Source organism: Engystomops pustulosus, chromosome 2 (genome assembly GCF_040894005.1).
Source record: "Engystomops pustulosus chromosome 2, aEngPut4.maternal, whole genome shotgun sequence".
NCBI classification, from domain to species: Eukaryota; Metazoa; Chordata; class Amphibia; order Anura; family Leptodactylidae; genus Engystomops; species Engystomops pustulosus.
Genome location: NC_092412.1, coordinates 180,260,410 through 180,280,780, shown reverse-complemented (window position 1 = coordinate 180,280,780; position 20,371 = coordinate 180,260,410). Strand labels below are relative to the sequence as shown.

General features: G+C 47.0%; 1 protein-coding gene across 2 annotated transcripts in view; it reads right to left on the bottom strand.

Annotated features, from left to right (window-relative positions):
* The window catches only part of LOC140118962 (C4b-binding protein alpha chain-like), a 124,966-nt gene that overhangs the window by 14,180 nt on the left and 90,415 nt on the right, over positions 1–20,371 (bottom strand). For both annotated transcript variants that reach the window (XM_072137459.1, XM_072137460.1), the window contains exon 19: positions 11,704–11,880. In XM_072137459.1, coding sequence (XP_071993560.1) covers positions 11,704–11,880 — 177 coding nt within the window. The remainder of the gene's footprint in view (positions 1–11,703; positions 11,881–20,371) is intronic.

The window sequence follows — 20,371 nt, the reverse complement described above, 5'->3', positions numbered from 1 at the left end:
CACGCCAATTGACCCGGTTGAGGTTCTACACCCAAGATATCTTTAAAACCTGGGGAATCTCGGAATGTTAACCACGGTAGCCATAGTTTCAGAAATTGTTCTGAGGTACCTGCAGTGTCTGCCATGATCTCCTCCATTCGGTGGATGTGTATTATTTCCTGTGCCCATTCAGAGATCGTTGGGGGTATGTTTGTACGCCATTTACGAGGTATTACTGATCTAGCAGTGATGAGTGAGAATCTTAGTAAACTACGCTTTTGACTGCCTATAGCCCCCGTGAGAATCGATAGTAATGCTACCTCTGGTGTTTTGTCGATTGGCTGGCCCGTGAGGTCAGATGTGGCTCTAAGCAGCTGGTCCCAAAAGGTAGAAATCGCACAACACGTCCACCACACGTGAATCATGGTTCCGTTCCGCATCTCCAGCATGTGTCTAGAATCGAAGGGTATATGGAGTGTAAGAGGGCTGGTACTCTGTACAATCTAGTGAGAATTTTGAAGTTGTGTTCCTGTGACGCGCAGGCCACTGAGAGTTTATGAGTAAACAAGAATGCCTTATCCCAGTCTTCCGTGGGTATTGTAGTGCCCAAGTCTCTTTCCCATTCCACCACATACGGTAGAGGTGTGGTGTCAGATTCCCTCAGTAGCAGAGAATATATTTGAGATATGCAGTGTTCCGGGGGGTCTCTGTCCCAAAAAGACCCTCAAAGGGCGTAAGTTTGGTGATAAAGGCCGCGGCTGTTCCCGGGCGTTTAAGGAATGCCTCCAGTTGAGACATTTCCAACCATGATAAATTGGATGAGGTCGCGAGTTCTAACAACTCCTGGTGTGACGGTATCTGGGCTTCCCCTAACATGTCATGCATCCGTATGTCCTCATGATTGTATCGACCTAGGAACCTTATTTTGCCAGACGTTGGTGGAAAGTCAGGGTTGTAAAATAGGGGTGTGAGCGGACTCAGCGGGAGGGATAGCCTCCCCTTCTGGGTCAGAGACCTCCAGAGTTTCAATGTTTGTCCCAGAAACAATGTTTGCGGTTCAACCTCTAAACGCTGGGAGGCCACCCATGGTAGCACCTTGATAGGAATCGGGGAACTATATTGTTCCTGTCAGACCCATTGTTTAGTAGTTAGGTGAAAGTGCCAATCTAGCAAGCGCACTAGAACTGAGGCCTGGTGGTAGAGTTTAAAGTCGGGTACACCTCCCCCTCCCTCCGATTTTCGTCTAACCAGAAACCTCCATCCAATCCTTGGACGAGATGTACCCCATATGAAGCGTAGGAGAGCTGACCTTAGCGATTTAAAGAAGGACGAAGGGGGGGGGGGTAATTGGGTTTCCCTGAAAGATATAGAGAAAGCGGGGCAATATGTCCATTTTTATGACATTGATTCGACCAAACCACGAAAGTTGTTTTTTGTCATATCCTGTGAGGTCTTTTAACGTGCGTTCCAATAGTGGTAGATGATTGAAAGTGTATAGCTTTGTTAAGTCTACTGGGACCTGTATTCCTAGGTACTTAATGGACCTAGTGCGCCAGCTAAAGGGGAAATGATCCCTGATGGAGTTCACATCATCGGATGATAGGGATATATTTAGCATTTCGGATTTGCTAAGATTAATTTTAAAGTTGCTCAGTTGCCCGTATCTTTCAAACTCCTTTAGTAGGGAGGGGAGCGATATCCTAGGCTGCATAACATAAAGCAAGAGGTCATCTGCAAAGAGGGCCATTTTATATTGGCGTTGACCTACTTGCATGTATATTAGGATTATTTCTAATGGCCGTGGCCAGGTGTTCCATAACTATGACGTATAGGATGGGGGAAAGCCTGACAAGTTCCATTCCTTATGCGTATTGGTTAGGAAAAGAACCTATTGGCCCTTACCCTAGCTGTGGGGTGATTGTATAGAGCCAACATCCTCCCCAAAAAATTGGGGCCTAGCCCCAGATTTTTAAGAGCGGCTGCCATGAAGCTCCAGTGTACCCTATCGAAAGCCTTCTCCGCGTCTATGGAGAGAAGGCATGAAGGGAGTGACTTCTTCTGGGCGTGCTGCATGAGTAGAAATGTCTTAGTCAAGTTGTCTCTAGCCTCTCTACCCCTTACAAAGCCTACCTGGTCAGTATTGATTATTTTTGGAAGGTGGGGGGATAGGCGGTCTGCCAGGATCTTGGAATACAGCTTCAGGTCTACATTCAAAAAAGAAATAGGCCTGTAGCTCGTCGGTGACAGGGGGTCCTTATCCGGTTTCAGCAGTACACTTATGTTGGCTTCCAAGGACTGGGGATGAAAAGCAGAGGGTTGAGAGATGGAGTTAAATACTCTTGTTAGGAATGGGGCTAGTGTTTCCCTGAATACCTTATAAAAGGTGGGGGAGAACCCATCTGGGCCCAGGCACTTCCCTGCTGGGGTTTGTTTGATAGCCTCAGTTACCTCCTGGTCACTGAAGTCTGATTCCAAGGCCTCAATCTCATCACTTGCAAGGGTAGGGAGAGCTGTTTCCTCTATGTAAGCGTGGATTTTCTCTGACAAAGTGTTATGGCCTAGATGCGAAAGCTGGCCCTTAATATTGTATAGTTGGGTATAGTAGGAGCCAAATTCCTCACTTATGTCAGTCGGGTTATGCGTGACTCCCCCATCTGCTGTGTGGATTTGGGGGATGTGTGTTGCAGCTGATCTAGGGTGTATGAGTCTAGAGAGTTGACTCCCACATTTGTTAGCATGCTCATACAGGCGGCCCTGAAACTGTAGGCACTGTGCCCTCGATTTGCGGTCTAGCAAGGCCCTGATCTCGTCCCTTACCAGAATAAGGTCTGCCCGGTCGCCAGATGACAGGTTAGTCTTATGTCTTTGCTCCAGGTCATGTAGCCTCTGTAGTAGGGAAGAAAGTTTAAAAGAATTCTCTTTTTTTAATCTGACCCCATGCTCAGTAAAGCGGCTGCGGAGCTCACATTTTAGTGCCTCCCATTTCATTGGCAGGTTCTCAGGATTGATGTCGGGTGATCGGGCATGGTTTTCAATGGTGGTCTTAATTTCCTGCGAACAAAGGGCGTCTCTGAGTAGATAATCATTGAGCCGCCAGGACCATGGCCGTTTCACCGCTGTAGGTATGGTGACTGTTAGGTATATCGGAGCATGGTCCGATAGGATGATATTGCTTATAGAGGCTACTGGCTCCCAGGTTATTGCTCTTTGTTGTATGAAGAGGAGGTCTATCCGACTATATGAGTCGTGGACCGGTGAGTAGTAAGTATAGTCCCTGTCCTGGGGATGGAGGATGCGCCAAACATCCACTAGCTGAAGGTTATGTAGGTCTTTTCTGAGTGTGCCTAGCTGCTTCAGGGATATGTGACTCTTTCCCGATGAGGTGTCTATCACAGCAAAGGGAAAATTAAAGTCTCCCCCCCAACATCAGTAGTCCTTCCGTGAACCCTGCAAGATCCTGAAGTATTCTTTTACATGTCAAAATTGGGGAACGGTTGGGCAAGTACAGGTTTGCGAATGTGAATATCTGTCCAAATATTTGTACTTTGATAAAGGCATATCTACCAGCCTCATCCATCATTTCGTCCAATAACACATGCGGGAGGGAGCGGTGTATGGCTATGGATACTCCTTTGGATCGCGAGTCTGGGTTAGTGCTATGAAACCAAGTGTTAAAGTGTCTATCCTTGACCTCTGGGAAGTGATTGGTCTTAAAGTGGGTCTCTTGTAAAAACAATATTTTTACCCCTTGTCTATGCATGCCATAGAAAATTTGCGATCTGTTTTGGGGTACATTTAGGCCCCGGGCATTGAGGGATCCGATCTTTAGAGTCTCCATGGGGGGCTCTTCGCTAAAGACCCCAACTACAGCAGAGTCCTTTGTTTGCGAGGCTCTTTGATGGAGGTTGGGAGAGAGAGGGTGTTTCTGTTACTGAGTTTTGGAAGGAGGACACACTAGGATATACAGGGCGGTGGGGAACAACAAGGAAGGTGACGAGGACAAACACTCAATTACTCCAACAACAAATAACGTAAAAGAAAAGCTAAACAAGAAGAAAAAAGAAAAGAAGAAAAGAAAAAAGGTTTAACCAAATCTAACCGTTATGAGGCCTATTACTCAGCCTCCAACTATAGTAGGGACGTGTAAACCACGTGTATAGGCTAGCTATACGCGTAACCCTATGTGGAAGAAGGTCTAACTACCGAGGCAAGCCCACGTCCCAGGCTCCCGTGCTTCGATCCATTTTACTGATATGTTAAACAACAGATGTAACCCAGCAAAACTAATAGGTGTTGTAAAACACAAAACGCAAAGAAATAGAGGAGAGGAAAAGTATTTAGTGAAGTATAGTCCTGATATATTAAAAAAGATACTCTTAACAGAGAATAGGACGCCATCGTATCAACAGAAGCCAGGCCCTACTCCTGTGGACCGTTTCGGCTTCTCTGCTGTCTGCGGGGGCCCCCGGGGTTGTTGCCTGCTCCACCCCTGGCTGCTCCACGAGGGCGTGGGAAGGGTGCTCGCGCTGGCGGCATTGGGATCGACGGCCACTCCAGTAACTCAGGAACTGGCAAGTAGAGGATTTCTGCCACTGAGGGTACATCTCTGGGATGGTGGATCATGTGTATGCGACCACTATGTCGAATTTGGAGTCTAAATGGGAACCCCCAAGTGTATGGGATATTACGCCGTCTCAGGACTTGCAGTTGGGGTCTAAAGGCTTTTCTCTTGAGCAGTGTTAGCCTGGAAAGATCAGGTAAGAGCTGGACAATTGTCCCACAGTATGATATTTGATCCAATGACCTCGCTTTAGTCATTACCGCTTCCTTCAGTTGATATCGGTGGACCCTGCAGATCACATCATGAGGGGGGTCATGCGGTGAGGGGCGGGCCTGCAACGCCCTGTGAGCCCGGTCTAGTTCCAAGGGGGTATCTTCTGGGACCTCTAGAATGGAATTAAAGAGGGAGCGAAGGGCATCATGTAGGTGCGCGGATTCCACTGTTTCAGGTAGCCCCCTCACCCTTATGTTATTCCGTCTACTCCTATGTTTGGAGTCATCTAATTGATCCGGTAGGTATTGTATTTGGTGGGCGTGTGTCACCAGCATGGCCGCGTGTGCATCTGTGCGGTCTTGTAGGGCCGTTTGTGCCACCTCGGTTGCTGGCATTCTAGCTTGCAGCTGCTGAACCTCTTCTCTCAGCGTAGCCACCTCAGCCCCATAAGACTGCTCTAGGCGGGAAACATAGCACTCCATATCTTCTCTTGTGGGTATTGCTTTGAGATGTGCTTTGAAGTTACGCAATTCAGCCAGGCCCTCAAGAACTGCTGTGTGTCCACTGATGGAGACAAAGACTGGCGAATCGGGCGGGGAGCCTGAAGAGCTCTCTATGTATAGAGCTGGCGTGGCCATAAGCACAGGGGACTGCGTAGCCCCAAAAATATTCGAAGATATAGCAGGTGAGCGCATATCAAATGTCTGCATACCATGGTTCCATGGATTGATGCGGAGGTGTTGTGGACTGTTGGACTGGGAGTAGCTGCTGCCCCGGAATCAGGGCACTTGCGCCAGCATGTGGGGGGTCTTGTGCTCCCTCCAGTGAGGCCAGGGGAGCCGTATGTGGACTGGCCGGCAACCCTTCCCAGGGATCTTCGTGCCCCCCAGAACTCGGCATATTGGGGCTCTGTGCCTCCTGTGACTGAGTAATAGGCAGTGGGGGGGTTTCCCTGGTGGCCGAGTGGTGGATTTCAGCCTGCACTTTAATATGATGCCTGTGCTGCAACTGGGGGGCAGGGAAACCTGTCAATGGTTGTGCTGCCGTGGCTCCTACAGGGGTGCTGTCAGGTGGGGGGATGGGCAGCTCTGTCATAAGGAGGACAGAGGGAGATCTTCCTGCCGACTTCTCCACCCCCCCCATTCCGGGGTCTCTGCCACAGCCCCTCTACAATGTCCCCGCTAACCTGTGGCTGCCGTGTGGATGTCCCTGCACCGTTCTCCACCAGGTCTCAGGCTGCCGTCTTCAAGGCTGCTCCATGCGGGTCGCCGCTTTGCTGAGCTGCAGGGGTGGATGCGGCCAGGTGCGCGCCTGTCTTCCCGTCGTGTGCCACGGCCGGCTCGGATCCCGCCGGCGCCAGCCGCGGCTGCTTCGGACCTTGTACCACGCTGTGGCGAGTGTCTGCGGTGCCCAGGGACCTGCGGCTGATTGAGGTAGGTGAGCTCCGCGGAGTCCCGGGTCTGTCTCTATGTGCCTCGGTGGTCGCCGCCATGTTGGCGCCAGAGGGCCGCGTGGTGGCCGAGGGGCAAGGGGATAAGAACCGGCCGATTCCACTTGTTGTTGCCTGAGGCACGGGCACCGGGGTATTCGGGGGCTCTCTTTTTTTTGGGACCCATTCTTAACGGAATGCGGTGCTGGGTTACTTGCAGGGCACGGTATTGCCTGGAATCTTGCGGGAGCTAATGTGAGACGCTTCCTCTCGCCTCCATAGCCAGGCCCCTCCCCTCGTCCTCCAGAAAAATTAAATAGATTGAGTGCCTGTATGTGGCACTCCCAAAAATTGTTTAAAACAGAGGACCGGGTAGGTGGCCCTCCAGAAAAATTAAATAGATTGGGTGCCTGTATTTGGCACTCCCAAAAAATGTTTAAAACAGAGGACCGGGTAGGTGGCCCTCCAGAAAAATTAAATACATAGAGTACTATAGCTAGAGCCAGTTGGCCCTGGCAAAAAATAGCCAGTTTTCTCTGCTTTAGTGTACAAAGAGGAGAAGAAGGAGGAAAATGAGGAGGAGGAGTGCATACATTATTCAGGTTGAGCTTCTTTCACCTGGTGGAGAATGGAAATCCTGAGAAATCCAGGCTTTATTCATCTTGTCAGTGCTGTCAGTCGACAGGCGTGTACGCTTATCGGTGATGATGCCACCAGCTGCACTGAAAACCCGCTCAGACAACACGCTAGCGGCAGGACAGGCAAGAACCTCCAAGGCGTACAGCGCCAGTTCGTGCCACATGTCCAGCTTTGAAACGCAGTAGTTGTAGGGAGCTGTGTGATCATTTAGGACGATGGTATGGTCAGCTACGTACTCCCTCACCATCTTTCTGTAAAGATCAGCCCTACTCTGCCGAGACTGGGGACAGGTAACAGTGTCTTGCTGGGGTGACATAAAACTGGCAAAGGCCTTGTAAAGCGTACCCCTGCCAGTGCTGGACAAGCTGCCTGCACGCCTACTCTCCCTCGCTACTTGTCCCGCAGAAGTATGCCCTCTGCCGCTAGCGCTGTCAGAAGGGAAATACTGTTTCAGCTTGTGCACCAGGGCCTGCTAGTATTCATGCATTCTCACACTCCTTTCCTCTCCAGGGATGAGAGTGGAAAGATTTTGCTTGTACCGTGGGTCCAGGAGAGTGAATACCCAGTAATCGGTGCTGGAATAAATTCTTTGAACGCGAGGATCACGGGATAGGCAGCCTAGCATGAAATCTGCCATATGCGCCAGAGTCCCAACTCGCAAGAATTCACTCCCCTCACTGGCCTGACTGTCCATCTCCTCCTCTTCCAACTCCTCCAACTCCTCTTCTTCTGCCCATACACGCTGAACAGTGAAGGTCTGAGCAATGGTCCCCTCTTCTGTCTCGCCAACATTCTCCTCCTCTTCCTCCTCCGATATGCGCTGAGAAACAGACTTGAGGGTGCTTTGGCTATCAACAAGGGAATCTTCTTCCCCCGTCTCTTGTGATGAGCGCGAAGCTTCTGACTTCATGCTGACCAGAGAGTTTTTCAACAGGCCAAGCAGCGGGATGGTGAGGCTGATGATGGCGGCATCGCCACTGACCATCTGTGTTGACTCCTCAAAGTTACTCAGCACCTGACAGATATCAGACATCCACGTCCACTCCTCATTGTAGACTTGAGGAAGCTTGCTGACCTGACTACCAGTTCTGGTGGAAGTTGACATCTGGCAGTCTACAATCGCTCTGCGCTGCTGGTAAACTCTGGATAACATGGTTAATGTTGAATTCCACCTCGTGGGCACGTCGCACAACAGTCGGTGAGCGGGCAGTTGGAGGCAGCGCTGCGCTGCCCTGAGAGTGGCAGCATCTGTGCTGGACTTCCTGAAATGCGCACAGATGCGGCGCACCTTCGTGAGAAAATCAGACAGATTGGGGTATGTCTTGAGGAACCGCTGAACTATGAGATTTAACACATGGCCCAGGCATGGCACATGTGTCAGTCTGCCGAGTTGCAGAGCCGCCACCAAGTTACGGCCGTTGTCACACACAACCATGCCTGGCTTCAGGTTCAGCGGTGCCAGCCACAGATCAGTCTGCGCCGTGATGCCCTGTAATAGCTCTTGGGCGGTGTGCCTTTTATCGCCTAGGCTCAGCAGTTTGAGCACCGTCTGCTGTCGCTTAGCGACGGCACTGCTGCTGTGCCTAGAGCTACCGACTGATGGCGCCATTCCCACGGATGGTAATTCAGAGGAAGAGGTGGAGAAGGGGTGGGAGGAGGAGGAGGCATAGTAGGCCTGAGAGACCTGGACCGAGGTAGGCCCTGCAATCCTCTGCGTCGGCAGTATATGACCAGCCACAGGGTCAGACTTGGTCCCAGCCTCCACCTAGTTAACCCAATGAGCCATCAGCGATATATAGTGGCCCTGCCCAGCAGCACTCGTCCACGTGTCCGTGGTCAGGTGGACCTTGTCAGAAACGGCGTTGGTCAGGGCATGGATGATGTTGTGCTGGTGCAGGGCTGGGACGGCACATCGGGAAAAGTAGTGGCCGCTGGGGACCGAATACCGAGGGGCGGCCGCCGCCATGAGGTTGCGAAAGGCCTCGGTCTCTACCAGCCTATAGGGCAGCATCTCCAGGCTAAGTAGTTTGGGGATGTGGACGTTGAGGGCTTGGGCGTGTGGGTGGGTTGCACTGTACTTCCTCTTGCGCTCCAGCGTCTGGGGTATGGATAGCTGAACGCTGCGCATGGAGACATTGGTGGATGCTGTGGAGGATCGTGGAGGCGAAGGTGTGGTTTTTGCATGGGAGTTGTTTGGGCCGGGGTCATGGGCAGGGTGCTGACTAGCAGAGGCAGCAGATGACACAGGGGAAGGAGCAATGGTGTGCCCGGCCGGAGGTGAACGGCCTTGGTTCCATTGAGTGGGGTGTTTAGCTTTCATATTCCTGCGCATACTGGTGGTGGTTAAGCTGGTAGTGGTGGAACCCCTGCTGATCCTGGTGTGGCACAGGTTGCACACCACAGTCCGTCGGTCATCCGGTGTTTCTTTAAAGAACCTCCAGACTTCCGAAAATCTAGCCCTTGCCACTGGAGCTTCCCTACGTGAAACATTTGGCGCTGATGCACCAGCTCTGGCCCTGCCTCTCCATCTGGCCCCACCACTGCCTCTTCCAACCTGTTCTTGTTGAGGACTCTCCTCCGTCTCAGAAGCACTGTGTTCACCCGGCCTATCAACCCAGCTTGGGTCTGTCACCTCATCATCCTCCGATCCCTCAGTCTGCTCCCCCCTTAGACTTCCTGCCCTGACAACAACTTCACCACTGTCTGACAACCGTGTCTCCTCATCATCCGACACCTCTTTACACACTTCTTCCACTACATCAACAATGTCATCATCACCCACAGACTGCGATCGCTGGAAAACCTGTGCGTCGGAAAAGAGCTCAGCAGCAACCGGACAAGTAGTTTGTGACTCGGGGAAGGGTCCAGAAAACAGTTCCTCCAAGTATGCCGGTTCAAATGCCAAATTTTCCTGGGAGGGGGCAGACTGGGGGGAAGGTGACTGAGGTGGAGGAGTGCTGATTTCGGTGACATGGGTGGACTGCGTGGAAGACTGACTGGTGGACAAATGGCTAGAAGCATTGTCCGCAATCCACAATATCACCTGTTCACACTGTTCTGGCATCAACAGTGCTCTACCACGGGTCCCAGTAACTTGAGACATGAACCTAGGGATTGTAGCTCTGCGGCGTTCCCCTGCTCCCTCATCAGCAGGTGGTGTCTCACCCCGCCCAGGACCACGGCCTCTGACACCTGCAGTAGTTGGACGCCCACACCCTTGTCCTCTACCCCTAGGATTTAACATTTTCAAAATTAAAGTGTAAACTGTAGATTTTTTTTGTGTTTTTTTTGTGTTTTTGTTTTTTTAAGAAAACGATGCTATGCTATTGCTATGGCTAGTTTCTAACCTACACTGACAGCACACAACAGGATTTTGTGCTGTGCCTGATGACTTTTAGTTTTGAAAAAATAAAAAAGAAAAGAAAAAGCAGACTGTGCCTAATACAATCAAACCCCTAATAAATTGTCCCACTTAGGTGTTTGAGATGGATATGTGTGTCACTTAGAGCTAAATATAACGTTCGCAAGTCTCCCTGCAAATTCCTCACAATATGGTACTAGCTGCACTACTAGTGCCAGCAAACCCAGCCACCAGCAAACAAAAAAAATATATATATATAACGCTATTCTAGCCCTAACAAGTAAGCTAATATAACACCTAACGCTATCCCTGCAGCAGCAGCAACTCTCTCCCTAACGGCATCCAGACAGAGAATGATCCGAGCAGCGCGGGCAGGGTCACCTGATCAGGCCAGCCAACCACTGCTATCGACGTGTAAGGGTACCACGTCATGCTGGTTGGAGTGCAGAGTCTCCTGGCTTGTGATTGGCTCTGTTTCTGGCCGCCAAAAATCAAAACGGCGGGAGATGCCATTTTCTCGAGCTGGCAAAGTATTCGTCCGAGCAACGAGCAGTTACGAGTATGCTAATGCTCGAACGAGCATCAAGCTCGGACGAGTGTGTTCGCTCATCTCTAATTAATACTAATAAACATGATGATCTTGATATTATTGGCCTTTACTTAAAATTTGGATTTTACTTAAGGGTTTGTCCACTTTTAACAAATAAATGTTATTATGCTTGTAATGAAAAGTTCAACAATTTCTCAATATACTTGTTGTATCAATTCATCACGGTTTTCTAATTTGCTGCTTGCTGTTATTCTGTAGGAAGCTTCCAGTGGACAGAAATCTGACTATGGTCACACAGAGCTCTGATCACTCTCTGTGATAAAGCAAGTCGGGCACCCGTGTGACATCACATGACTTTGGCCGTTGTGTTTATCCACAGGAAGTAAGCAGTAAAGCTTTATATATAGGAAAATTGTATAACTTTTTATTACACAAATAATAACATTAATCTGCTGAAAAAGTAATCAATGCTCCTTCTATGGGTGAAATTCGATGGAGTAAAGAGAATGTGGTCACTTCCGGGCCAGTGTGTTGGCACCTCTGACATAAGGTGTCTCCTTCCCAAAGAGACCAGTATTGTAAATAATAAATTATTATTGCCCGGAACAGATTTTCCATTGGGGCCCAGTTACTTCAAGTGACACATCTAAACACTCTTGTTCATAAGTTGTATCTAATATTGTAACTTATCAATATTCAATTCATACTGAAATAGTATATAAATCCTGTAGAGAAATCTAAATATCTAGATAAATCCTAGATATTTTATTAAATATCAATCTTTGACGTTTTGCTATGCATTTCTTTAAATGAAGATTTCTCTGGAAAAGCATTACATCTAATAACAAATCATGTAAAAACATGCCATGACATAAATAAACGTCCTTTCTGCTATCTGTCATAGTATAAGGTGCTTATATTTATGTTGCGCCGTCCTGAATAGGTTAATAACAGTGACTGAAATCACTGACCTTCACACTTTGGTGCACCAGCTGACCAGGTTCCATCCACTGTACAGGATACAGAATCTGCTCCAACAAGCTGCAATTCATTACACTTGTATACTACAGATTCGCTGTAGGTATACTGAGCTTTCTTTGGCCAATATGTTCCATCTTTAAGATCCTCTGGTGATGAACAATTTTTGGCTGAGAAATAAAATAAGAAAAGGTGTTATATTGTGTAAAGATAATAAATCCAACTAAAGACTCCAAAGAGAAAACAGATTCTGGACTAAATTACGCAATGTTGCACGGACCTGCCACTGCCAGGCGTAAAAAGACCTGCAGGGGGCTTTGAAAAAGAGAGCATTGGTTTCCTTTTTGTATATGTTAGGAATACTGGGTCTGGCTATATACTGGGACAGGGGCTGTCTGGCTATATACTGGGGGTAAATAGCAGCATAAGGGTTGACAGTTAAAAGGTATAATTTTATTATGATCCTTTAAAAAGTACCAAACGTACTAAATGCTCACACACAGTAACAATAAACACACCAAGCCAAAACACCCTAGTGTGGACATACAAAGACCTTTGCATAACTGACAGTTAAGGTATGTGTAAGAGCGTCAGTTACAGAAAAGTACTGGCATATGGTAAGTTATAGTCAATATAGATTACATACCCTGGAAGTCGTCTCAATGTAAGACCCCTCGGGATCTTGCTTACCCAAACGTTGTATACGCCAATATCAGAGAGCCTAGGGCGGGAGGGAGTCCTTTTCTTCCTTATTAAGTCGTGGACCAATGGGGATGGTGTGAGTCTCTAGCTAAGCTTACCCTACGCCCCAGAAAAAACTCCCGCCCTTCCAAGGGCAGTCCCAAATCACTGTCCCTTGTCCTAAATACACATCATCACACCTCCCTGACGCGTTTCCACAATAAGTTTCATCAGAGGGAGAATTAAAAGAAAAACGGCCCTAGGAATAATGAACTCACTTAATTTAGTCTTCAAGCATGATACCTTCAAAGTAATACACCCAGAGTCTATTCATGCTTTCCAAAATGGATAGTAGTTCAACAGAGTAAGGTGTTCAGTGGGGAGGGAGTGCCCTCTCCCACCAGCAACGCCTTGTGTTCACACAGGGTAGCTTGGCGTGTGATGCCTTTCCCAAGTGTGAACTGGGTTAAAAAGGTAGCCGGTCCCGCCCCCCCCGTGACGTGTTCGTTAACAGCGGACTTACCGATAGGTCACCAGTTCCTTTTATCACATGCCTCATAGTAGTCGCCGTATGTGACGCGCTGTTTTCCGAACCGGAAGTGTCACATATCACTTATAAGGTAGCGGCCGGAGGAAGCATTGTGGGGGTTGCCTTGGCAACCCCTGAAGTTGCGCCTGCGTACTTGGATCGTGGGTGCGTTACGCGACTCTTAGGGGTAACAGCTGAGCTTACTGGAAATTACAGACAAAACAAAACAACGGCGGGCAGCATAACTGCCTATCCTCGCATCTGATGCATATGCTGTTGAAAGACACACAGAGCGGATACAATACTTGGCAACTTTAAAAACAGGCAAATGAGTAAATACTATTTCCGTTCTCAAGCTAGTAGGAGGATAGCTTATAAGCGAGATTAGACCAAAAGATATCGAGATTCTTACTATTCTTATTATCAACAAATCTGTTATTAGTATAAGATCAATTAGGATGTATCTCACAGGAAGTACAAAACCCTACAGTTGGCGCATTGCCTCCCTTTCCAGGTGAATAGACTACATAGAAAGTCCACTATCAGTGTGAGTGTGGTACACAAGTTTGGTCCAAGGGGGTATTTAAATAAAACAGGCATATTGCATCTGCGTATTGAGACCACCAGGTGCCACTGTATTAAGCAGGTAAATCCCCCTCGCCTCTCTCTGTAGGACCCTCCGGTCCCAGTCTCCTCCTCTCTGGGGGGGGGGGGGGGGTACAAGCTCAATCCCTGTGAATTTTATTACTGAGGCTTGTCCATTATGTGCAGAGTGAATGTGACGTGCAATTGGGGTATCACGGTTGATTTCGATGTCACCCAAGTGATCCCCGCTATATACTGGGGGCAGGGGCTGGCTATATACTGGGGGCCAGGGGCTGGCTATATACTGCTGGCCAGGGCTGGATGGCTAAATACTGGGGGCGGGGATGGCCGGCTGGCTATATACTGGGGGAAGGGGCTGTTTGGCCATATACTGGGGACAGTGGCTGCTGGCTATATACTGGGGACAAGGGCTGGCTATAAACCAGAAGGGGTTGGCTGGCTATGTACTGGGGGTAGGCTATAACCAATGCGTTTCGTACTCTAGGCTTATACTCTAGTAAAGTGGTAAAATTAGGAGCCTCGGCTTTTATTTGGGTCGGCTTTTACTCGAGTATATACGATATTTGTCTTGAGCCATTTCATGAAAATATATATTCCCATAAGTCTTGATATTGTTATAAGATTCTTATAATTGCACCCTACTACTAGCAAAGAAGAAAAGAATCCAATTCTAGAAGGTTTACTATTCCAAGCCAGAGCCATGCACATGCTATGGCCTCCAGGCCTGCCATGCGGGTCAGCTTATTAGCCCCCATTCAGATGAGGTGTCTATTAGCCTGCCGGTGTAAAAAATTTTTTAAAATGACAAATTTACTAAATGTATGTTTTAATGTAAAAAATAAAATAGATATGCAGATATGCATATGCCGATCGGACCCCAGAGGAGCCAAAACAGCGATCGGCCCCCCCGAAAACGGTGCGGGGGGGGCGATCGTGGGGTAAAGACCCCCAGAAGGCATGTTAAATGCCGCGGTCGCGTTGACCGCGGCATTTAACGGGTTAAACACCCGCGATCGGAGCCCACTCCGACCGCGGGTGTTAGCCGGGGATGTCAGCGGTAGATTACCGCTGAAATCCCGCGGCTAACGATGCCGGTTCGGCTGCTATACAGCGCTGAACCGGCATCGGCTCTGCGCAGTAGCTGTACTGCGCTGAGCGCTAATCGCGGGACTCAGCGCAGTACAGCTACGGCGCAGAGCGCTAAGGGGTTAATATTGTTGCTAAATGGTCTGATGTATCTATTTTATAATAGAATGGAAGGCAGTAATTGTGCTATGTGTAAGGTATAAAAAGATTGAGAGGTTACTAGTCAGCAACGCCCCGGAAGAAGCCGTGGTAGCGAAACCCTGGGTCGGGCGAACTAGCGAGTCTGGTGTCCACATGGTGGATTTTATATGCGCATGTTTTTATTCTATTTTGTGAGTATGTTTTAATAAAATAAACTCCATATATTTGAACATACTACCCTATCTGCTGCTTAATCTCTTCTATAGTAGCTGTAAACTATTTGGCTACAGGATGCAAGAAAACGCAGCTTAAAACTGTCTGAATAGCGATCTATTCCCATCCAAATACTGTTTGTGTGGAAGTGTACTGAAGAATTTGGAACATAGTTGGGAAAGGAGTGAAATCATCGATTTATCAAAGGATATATAAAAGGACACACAAGGAGCTCCGGTCAGACTGTTTTATTTTTACTAATTGCTAGATGTGGGATCCATCTGTGACTGTTTGGCAGCTCCTATAGGGGATAGTGTGCATCACAAAAACACTTTTTCCTAAGAATATGAGAAACTGCAGTAAGTGTGCTCTGCCCATGTATTCATTAACCCCTTATCACCGACACTAGTTTTCAGCTCAATGACCAGACTCGATTTTTCAAATCTGACATGTCTCACGATAATTGGTTATAACTTCGGAACGCTTTAACATATCCTGGTGATTTTGAGAATGTTTTCTCGTGACACATTGTACTTCATGTTAGTTATAAAATTTAAGTGATAAGTTTTGCGTTTCGTTCTGAAAAAAAGTGAAAATTTGGCAAAAGTTTGTAAAAATTCTTCATTTTCCAAGTTTGAAATGTTCTGGTTTCCAGACAGGAAGTAAAACTACCCAAAAAGTTTGATAATTAACATTTACAGAATATCTGCTTTATGTTGGGATGATATTTTATGCTTCCGGTCATTTTTCTAGGATGTTATGAGGCGCAGAACTTTAGGTGCGATTTTTCTTATTTTCATGAAAATTGCCATAACTCACATTTTGAGGGACAACTCGGCTTCCAAGTGACTTTGAGAGGCCTAAATAATAGTAAAACCTCATAAATTACCCCACTATAGAAACTTCACCCCTCAACATATGTAAAACAACTTCTATTAAGCTCATTAACCCTTTAAGTGTTTCACATGGGTTAAAAAATATGGACCTGCGATTTAGAAACTATGGAATTTTTTTGGAAATACATTCATTTAGGCCAAAACTGACATTTTCAGAATAAATTAAATGATGAAACGCACTGCAACGCTTGATGCCCAATTCCTCCCGAGTTTACTGATACCCCATATGTGGTGGTAAACTGCTGTACGGGCGCACGGCCGAGCATAGAATGAATGGAGGCGCCGTCCACAGCAGATTTATATTGTCACATTGTACGACCTATAAATTTTTATTTTTTTTGATAATGCGATCATATGAGGGCTTATTTTTTATGGGATGAGATACAATGTATAAATAATTTATTTTGGGAGTCTAAAGCTTATTCATGAGATTTTATTAACTATTTCAAGGGGGACACAAACAAAATCATCAATTTTTATTTTGGATTGTGAGCATCCCCCCCCCCCCCCGCTCACTGTAACGTAAAAATAATATTTTATCTTTATTCTCTGGTTCACTACGATTGCGGTAATACCTCATTTATATAGTTTTTCTTATTTTGCTCAATTTTCCTGAGCAAAACCAATATTGGAGAAAATCGCATTGTTTTTACTATTGACAACTTTTCAGGGCCATAACTTCTGTATTTTTCTGTTGTCAGATCTGGTTGAGGGCTTATTTTTTGCGAAAACAGTTGTTCTTTTCAGTCGTATCATAATAGGTACCGTAACTTTTTTTGATCACTTTTTAGAACATTTTTTGTGATGGTGTTTGATGAAAAATTGTATATTATGGGAAGTTTTTCGAGTTTTTTTTTACGTAGTTCACCGAGCGGGTTCAATATTGATTTAGATATATTGTACAGATTAATACGGACGCGGTGATACCTCATTTATATAGTTTTTCTTATTTTGCTCAATTTTCCTGAGCAAAACCAATATTGGAGAAAATCGCATTGTTTTTACTATTGACAAGTTTTCAGGGCCATAACTTCTGTATTTTTCTGTTGTCAGATCTGGTTGAGGGCTTATTTTTTGCGAAAACAGTTGTTCTTTTCAGTCGTATCATATTAGGTACCGTAACTTTTTTTGATCACTTTTTAGAACATTTTTTGTGATGGTGTTTGATGAAAAATTGTATATTATGGGAAGTTTTTCGAGTTTTTTTTTTACGTAGTTCACCGAGCGGGTTCAATATTGATTTAGATTTATTGTACAGATTAATACGGACGCGGTGATACCAAATATGTACGTGTTTTGTGTTTTATATACTTTATTTGCATTTTATGTGTTACTGGGGAGATTATGGGACTTTTATTTTATTTATTTATTTAATTATATTATAAAAAGATTTTATTTTTTTTTTTTTACTTTTTTACATTTTCTACTTCTTGGCTTGAATAAGCGATCATCCGATCGCTTATTCAAGCCTTTACACTGCAATACACTTGTATTGCAGTGTATAGTGTAAGTAACTGAGCATGCCGCGCATGCTCAGTTACTTACAGCCGGGTCCTGCCAGGAAGGCAGGACCCGGTGAGAAGAGGAGCCGACAGCCCCGGGTCACTCGTCGGAACCCGGGGCAGCGGCAGGAGGGATCGGATCCCCCGGTAAGCACACCGGGGGGGTCCGATCCACGGGGGACACACTTGCACGCCGCGGTCATGCTTGACCGCGGCGTGCAAGGGGTTAAACACCCGGGATCGGAGTTTTTCCGATCCCGGGTGTTAGTGCCGGGTCTGGGCTGTAATATCACAGCCCGACACCGGCACTATAATAACCCGATGTCCCGAAATCTTCTTCTGATGCGCCGCCGTAGAAAGGCGTCGCATCAGAAGAAGTACCCTTAATGACCGCCGTAGAATCCCGATAGGGCGGTCATTAAGGGGTTAAGAATGTGCACCAGAAATCATGAATCTGTCGCTTCCCTTCACTGACCAGACAGAATTCACCAACTTTTTTGTGGTGCACCTTTACCATAGGGCGCAACAGACTTTGCTTGTTAAACCTGGCCCACAGTCCGACTGAGCGCTGGAACACCACCTAATGTGTGTCGCATGATGGCTAGTGCAGCTGCAGCACAAAACGGCTGCGTGAGTCACATTTGTGGCGCAAGCTGTTTACACCAAAAAGAATGTACAAAGTCTGTCAAAAAACTGGCGCAAAGTCCTAAATATGCCCCATAGTGTTTTTTTTAAAGGGCTTGTCCACTTTCAGAAAATAATTGATATGGTTTGTGAAAGGAAAAGTTATACAATGTTCAGATATACTTTCTGTATCAATTCCTAACAGTTTTCTAGATCTCTGCTTGCGGCCCTTCTATTGAAAGCTTCTGTTTACATTCAGTGGATAGAAATCTGTCCATGGTCTTGTGATGGACATGAAGGGGCATGAGCCGATACTATCACAAAGAGTAATCAGAACTGTGTGATAATAAAGGCTCCTGCGACTGTGTATCCATCACAAAATCATGGACAGATTTCTATCCATTGGATGTAAATAAAAGCTCTCTATAGAAGGTCTGCAAGCAGAGATCTAGATAACTGCGAGGAATTGATTTAGAAAATATATTGGAAAATTTTATAATTATTCCTTACACAAATCAAATAAATTATTTGATGAAGGTGAAAAGCCCTTTAGCTTCTCTAATCAGACAATTCCCAGATCATGTTTTTAAAGTTTAATAATGATTTTTTTTCCTTTTTTTTATTTCTTAAAGAGCAACTGTAAAGTTTTTTCCCACAAATCAATATCTCTTGTCTATTATCTTTGTTACCTACAGTATATCCAGCAGTTTTTTTGCTATACTCCTCAGATTATCTCAGTGCTGAAGTAGCTCCTTCCTTTGCTTCTACTAACAAGCCCTGGGGTCCGTCCTATAAACAAATCTACAACAAATCTATGGTCTCACAGGAGGGAAGGGGCTGCTGCTCCCTGCTCACAGAGGAGGAGGTCATTTGCCAATGCTCTCTCTGTGTATGTTGCAGAGTTCAGTGTGTTTAGGACTGTGGCTACAGATGTAGATCCTATAGAGAATACAAAGTACAAGATCTCCCCTGTTCCGCCATCCCAGTCTGTGATTCTATAGACTGTCTCTCTCTTGATCTCATGCTGCTCCCCTCCCCCACCTTGTACTCAGCACCACAAGCTCTGTACAGAAAGGCCATTAACCCTTAGTGCTCACACAACACAGACCAGGCACTTCATGCACTGTAAATGTCATGGAAGCTGCAAGGCTAGTCACTATATACATCCTGTCTAGTGTCGGACTGGCCCAGCGGAGGACCGGAGAATCCTCCGGTGAGCCTGATACTGGTGTGGGCCCCCCTGAGAGAGAAACTTTTTTTCATTAAAAGATATTAAAAAAAAAAATGTAAAAAAAATCGGCACCGAAGGCCCCCCCCCCCCGCGGGATGGGGGGGCGGGGTTCCGGGGGGTGGTCGGGTGATAGAGGTGGGCTGCGGGGACCAAGCACAGGGCGCATCTTCACTTTCCCCGCAGGCTCCTGCACACTGTACAATGTACAATGGTAAAGGACCTTTGATGAGGTCATTACCATGTGACGGGGAGGAGCTACTCAGCATGTCCTCGGATAGAGCTGCCCTGGGGTATGTGAAGTTATGCTGCACCTGTATGTAATATAGGGGTGCAAGTGGGAATGTGGGGGTGCAGTGTAATATACATGTAATGTAGGGGTGCAAGGGGGGATGTTGGGGTGCAGTGTAATATACATGTAATGTAGGGGTGCAAGGGGGGGATGTGGGGGTGCAGTGTAATCTGCATGTAATGTAGGGGTGAAAGGGGGCAGTGTAATTCACCCCTACATTACATGCATATTACACTGCACCCCCACATTCCCCCTTGCACCCCTTCATTACATGCATATTACACTGCACCCCCACATTTCCCCTTGCACCCCTACATTACATGCATATTACACTGCACCCCCACATCCCCCCTTGCACCCCTACATTACATGCATATTACACTGCACCCCCACATCCGCCCTTGCCCCCCTACATTACATGCAAGGGGGGATGTGGGGGTGCAGTGTAATATGCATGTAATGTAGGGGTGCAAGGGGGGATGTGATGGTGCAGTGTAATATACATGTAATGAAGGAGTGCAAGGGGGGATGTGGGGGTGCAGTGTAATCTGCATGTAATGTGGGGGTGCAGTGTAACCTGCATGTAATGTAGGGGTGAAAGGGGGAATGTGGGGTGCAGTGTAACCTGCATGTAATGTAGTTGTGAAAGGGGGAATGTGGGGGTGCAGGGTGTCATCTGCATGTAATGTAGGGGTGCAAGAGGGAATGTGGGGGTGCAGTGTAATCTGCGTGTAATGTAGGGGTGCAAGGGGGAAATGTGGATGTATGTAATGTGGGGGTACAGTGTGACATGTATGTGGGGTTGCAGGGTGACATGGATGTAATGTGGGGGTTCAGGGTGACATGGATGTAATGTGGGGTGC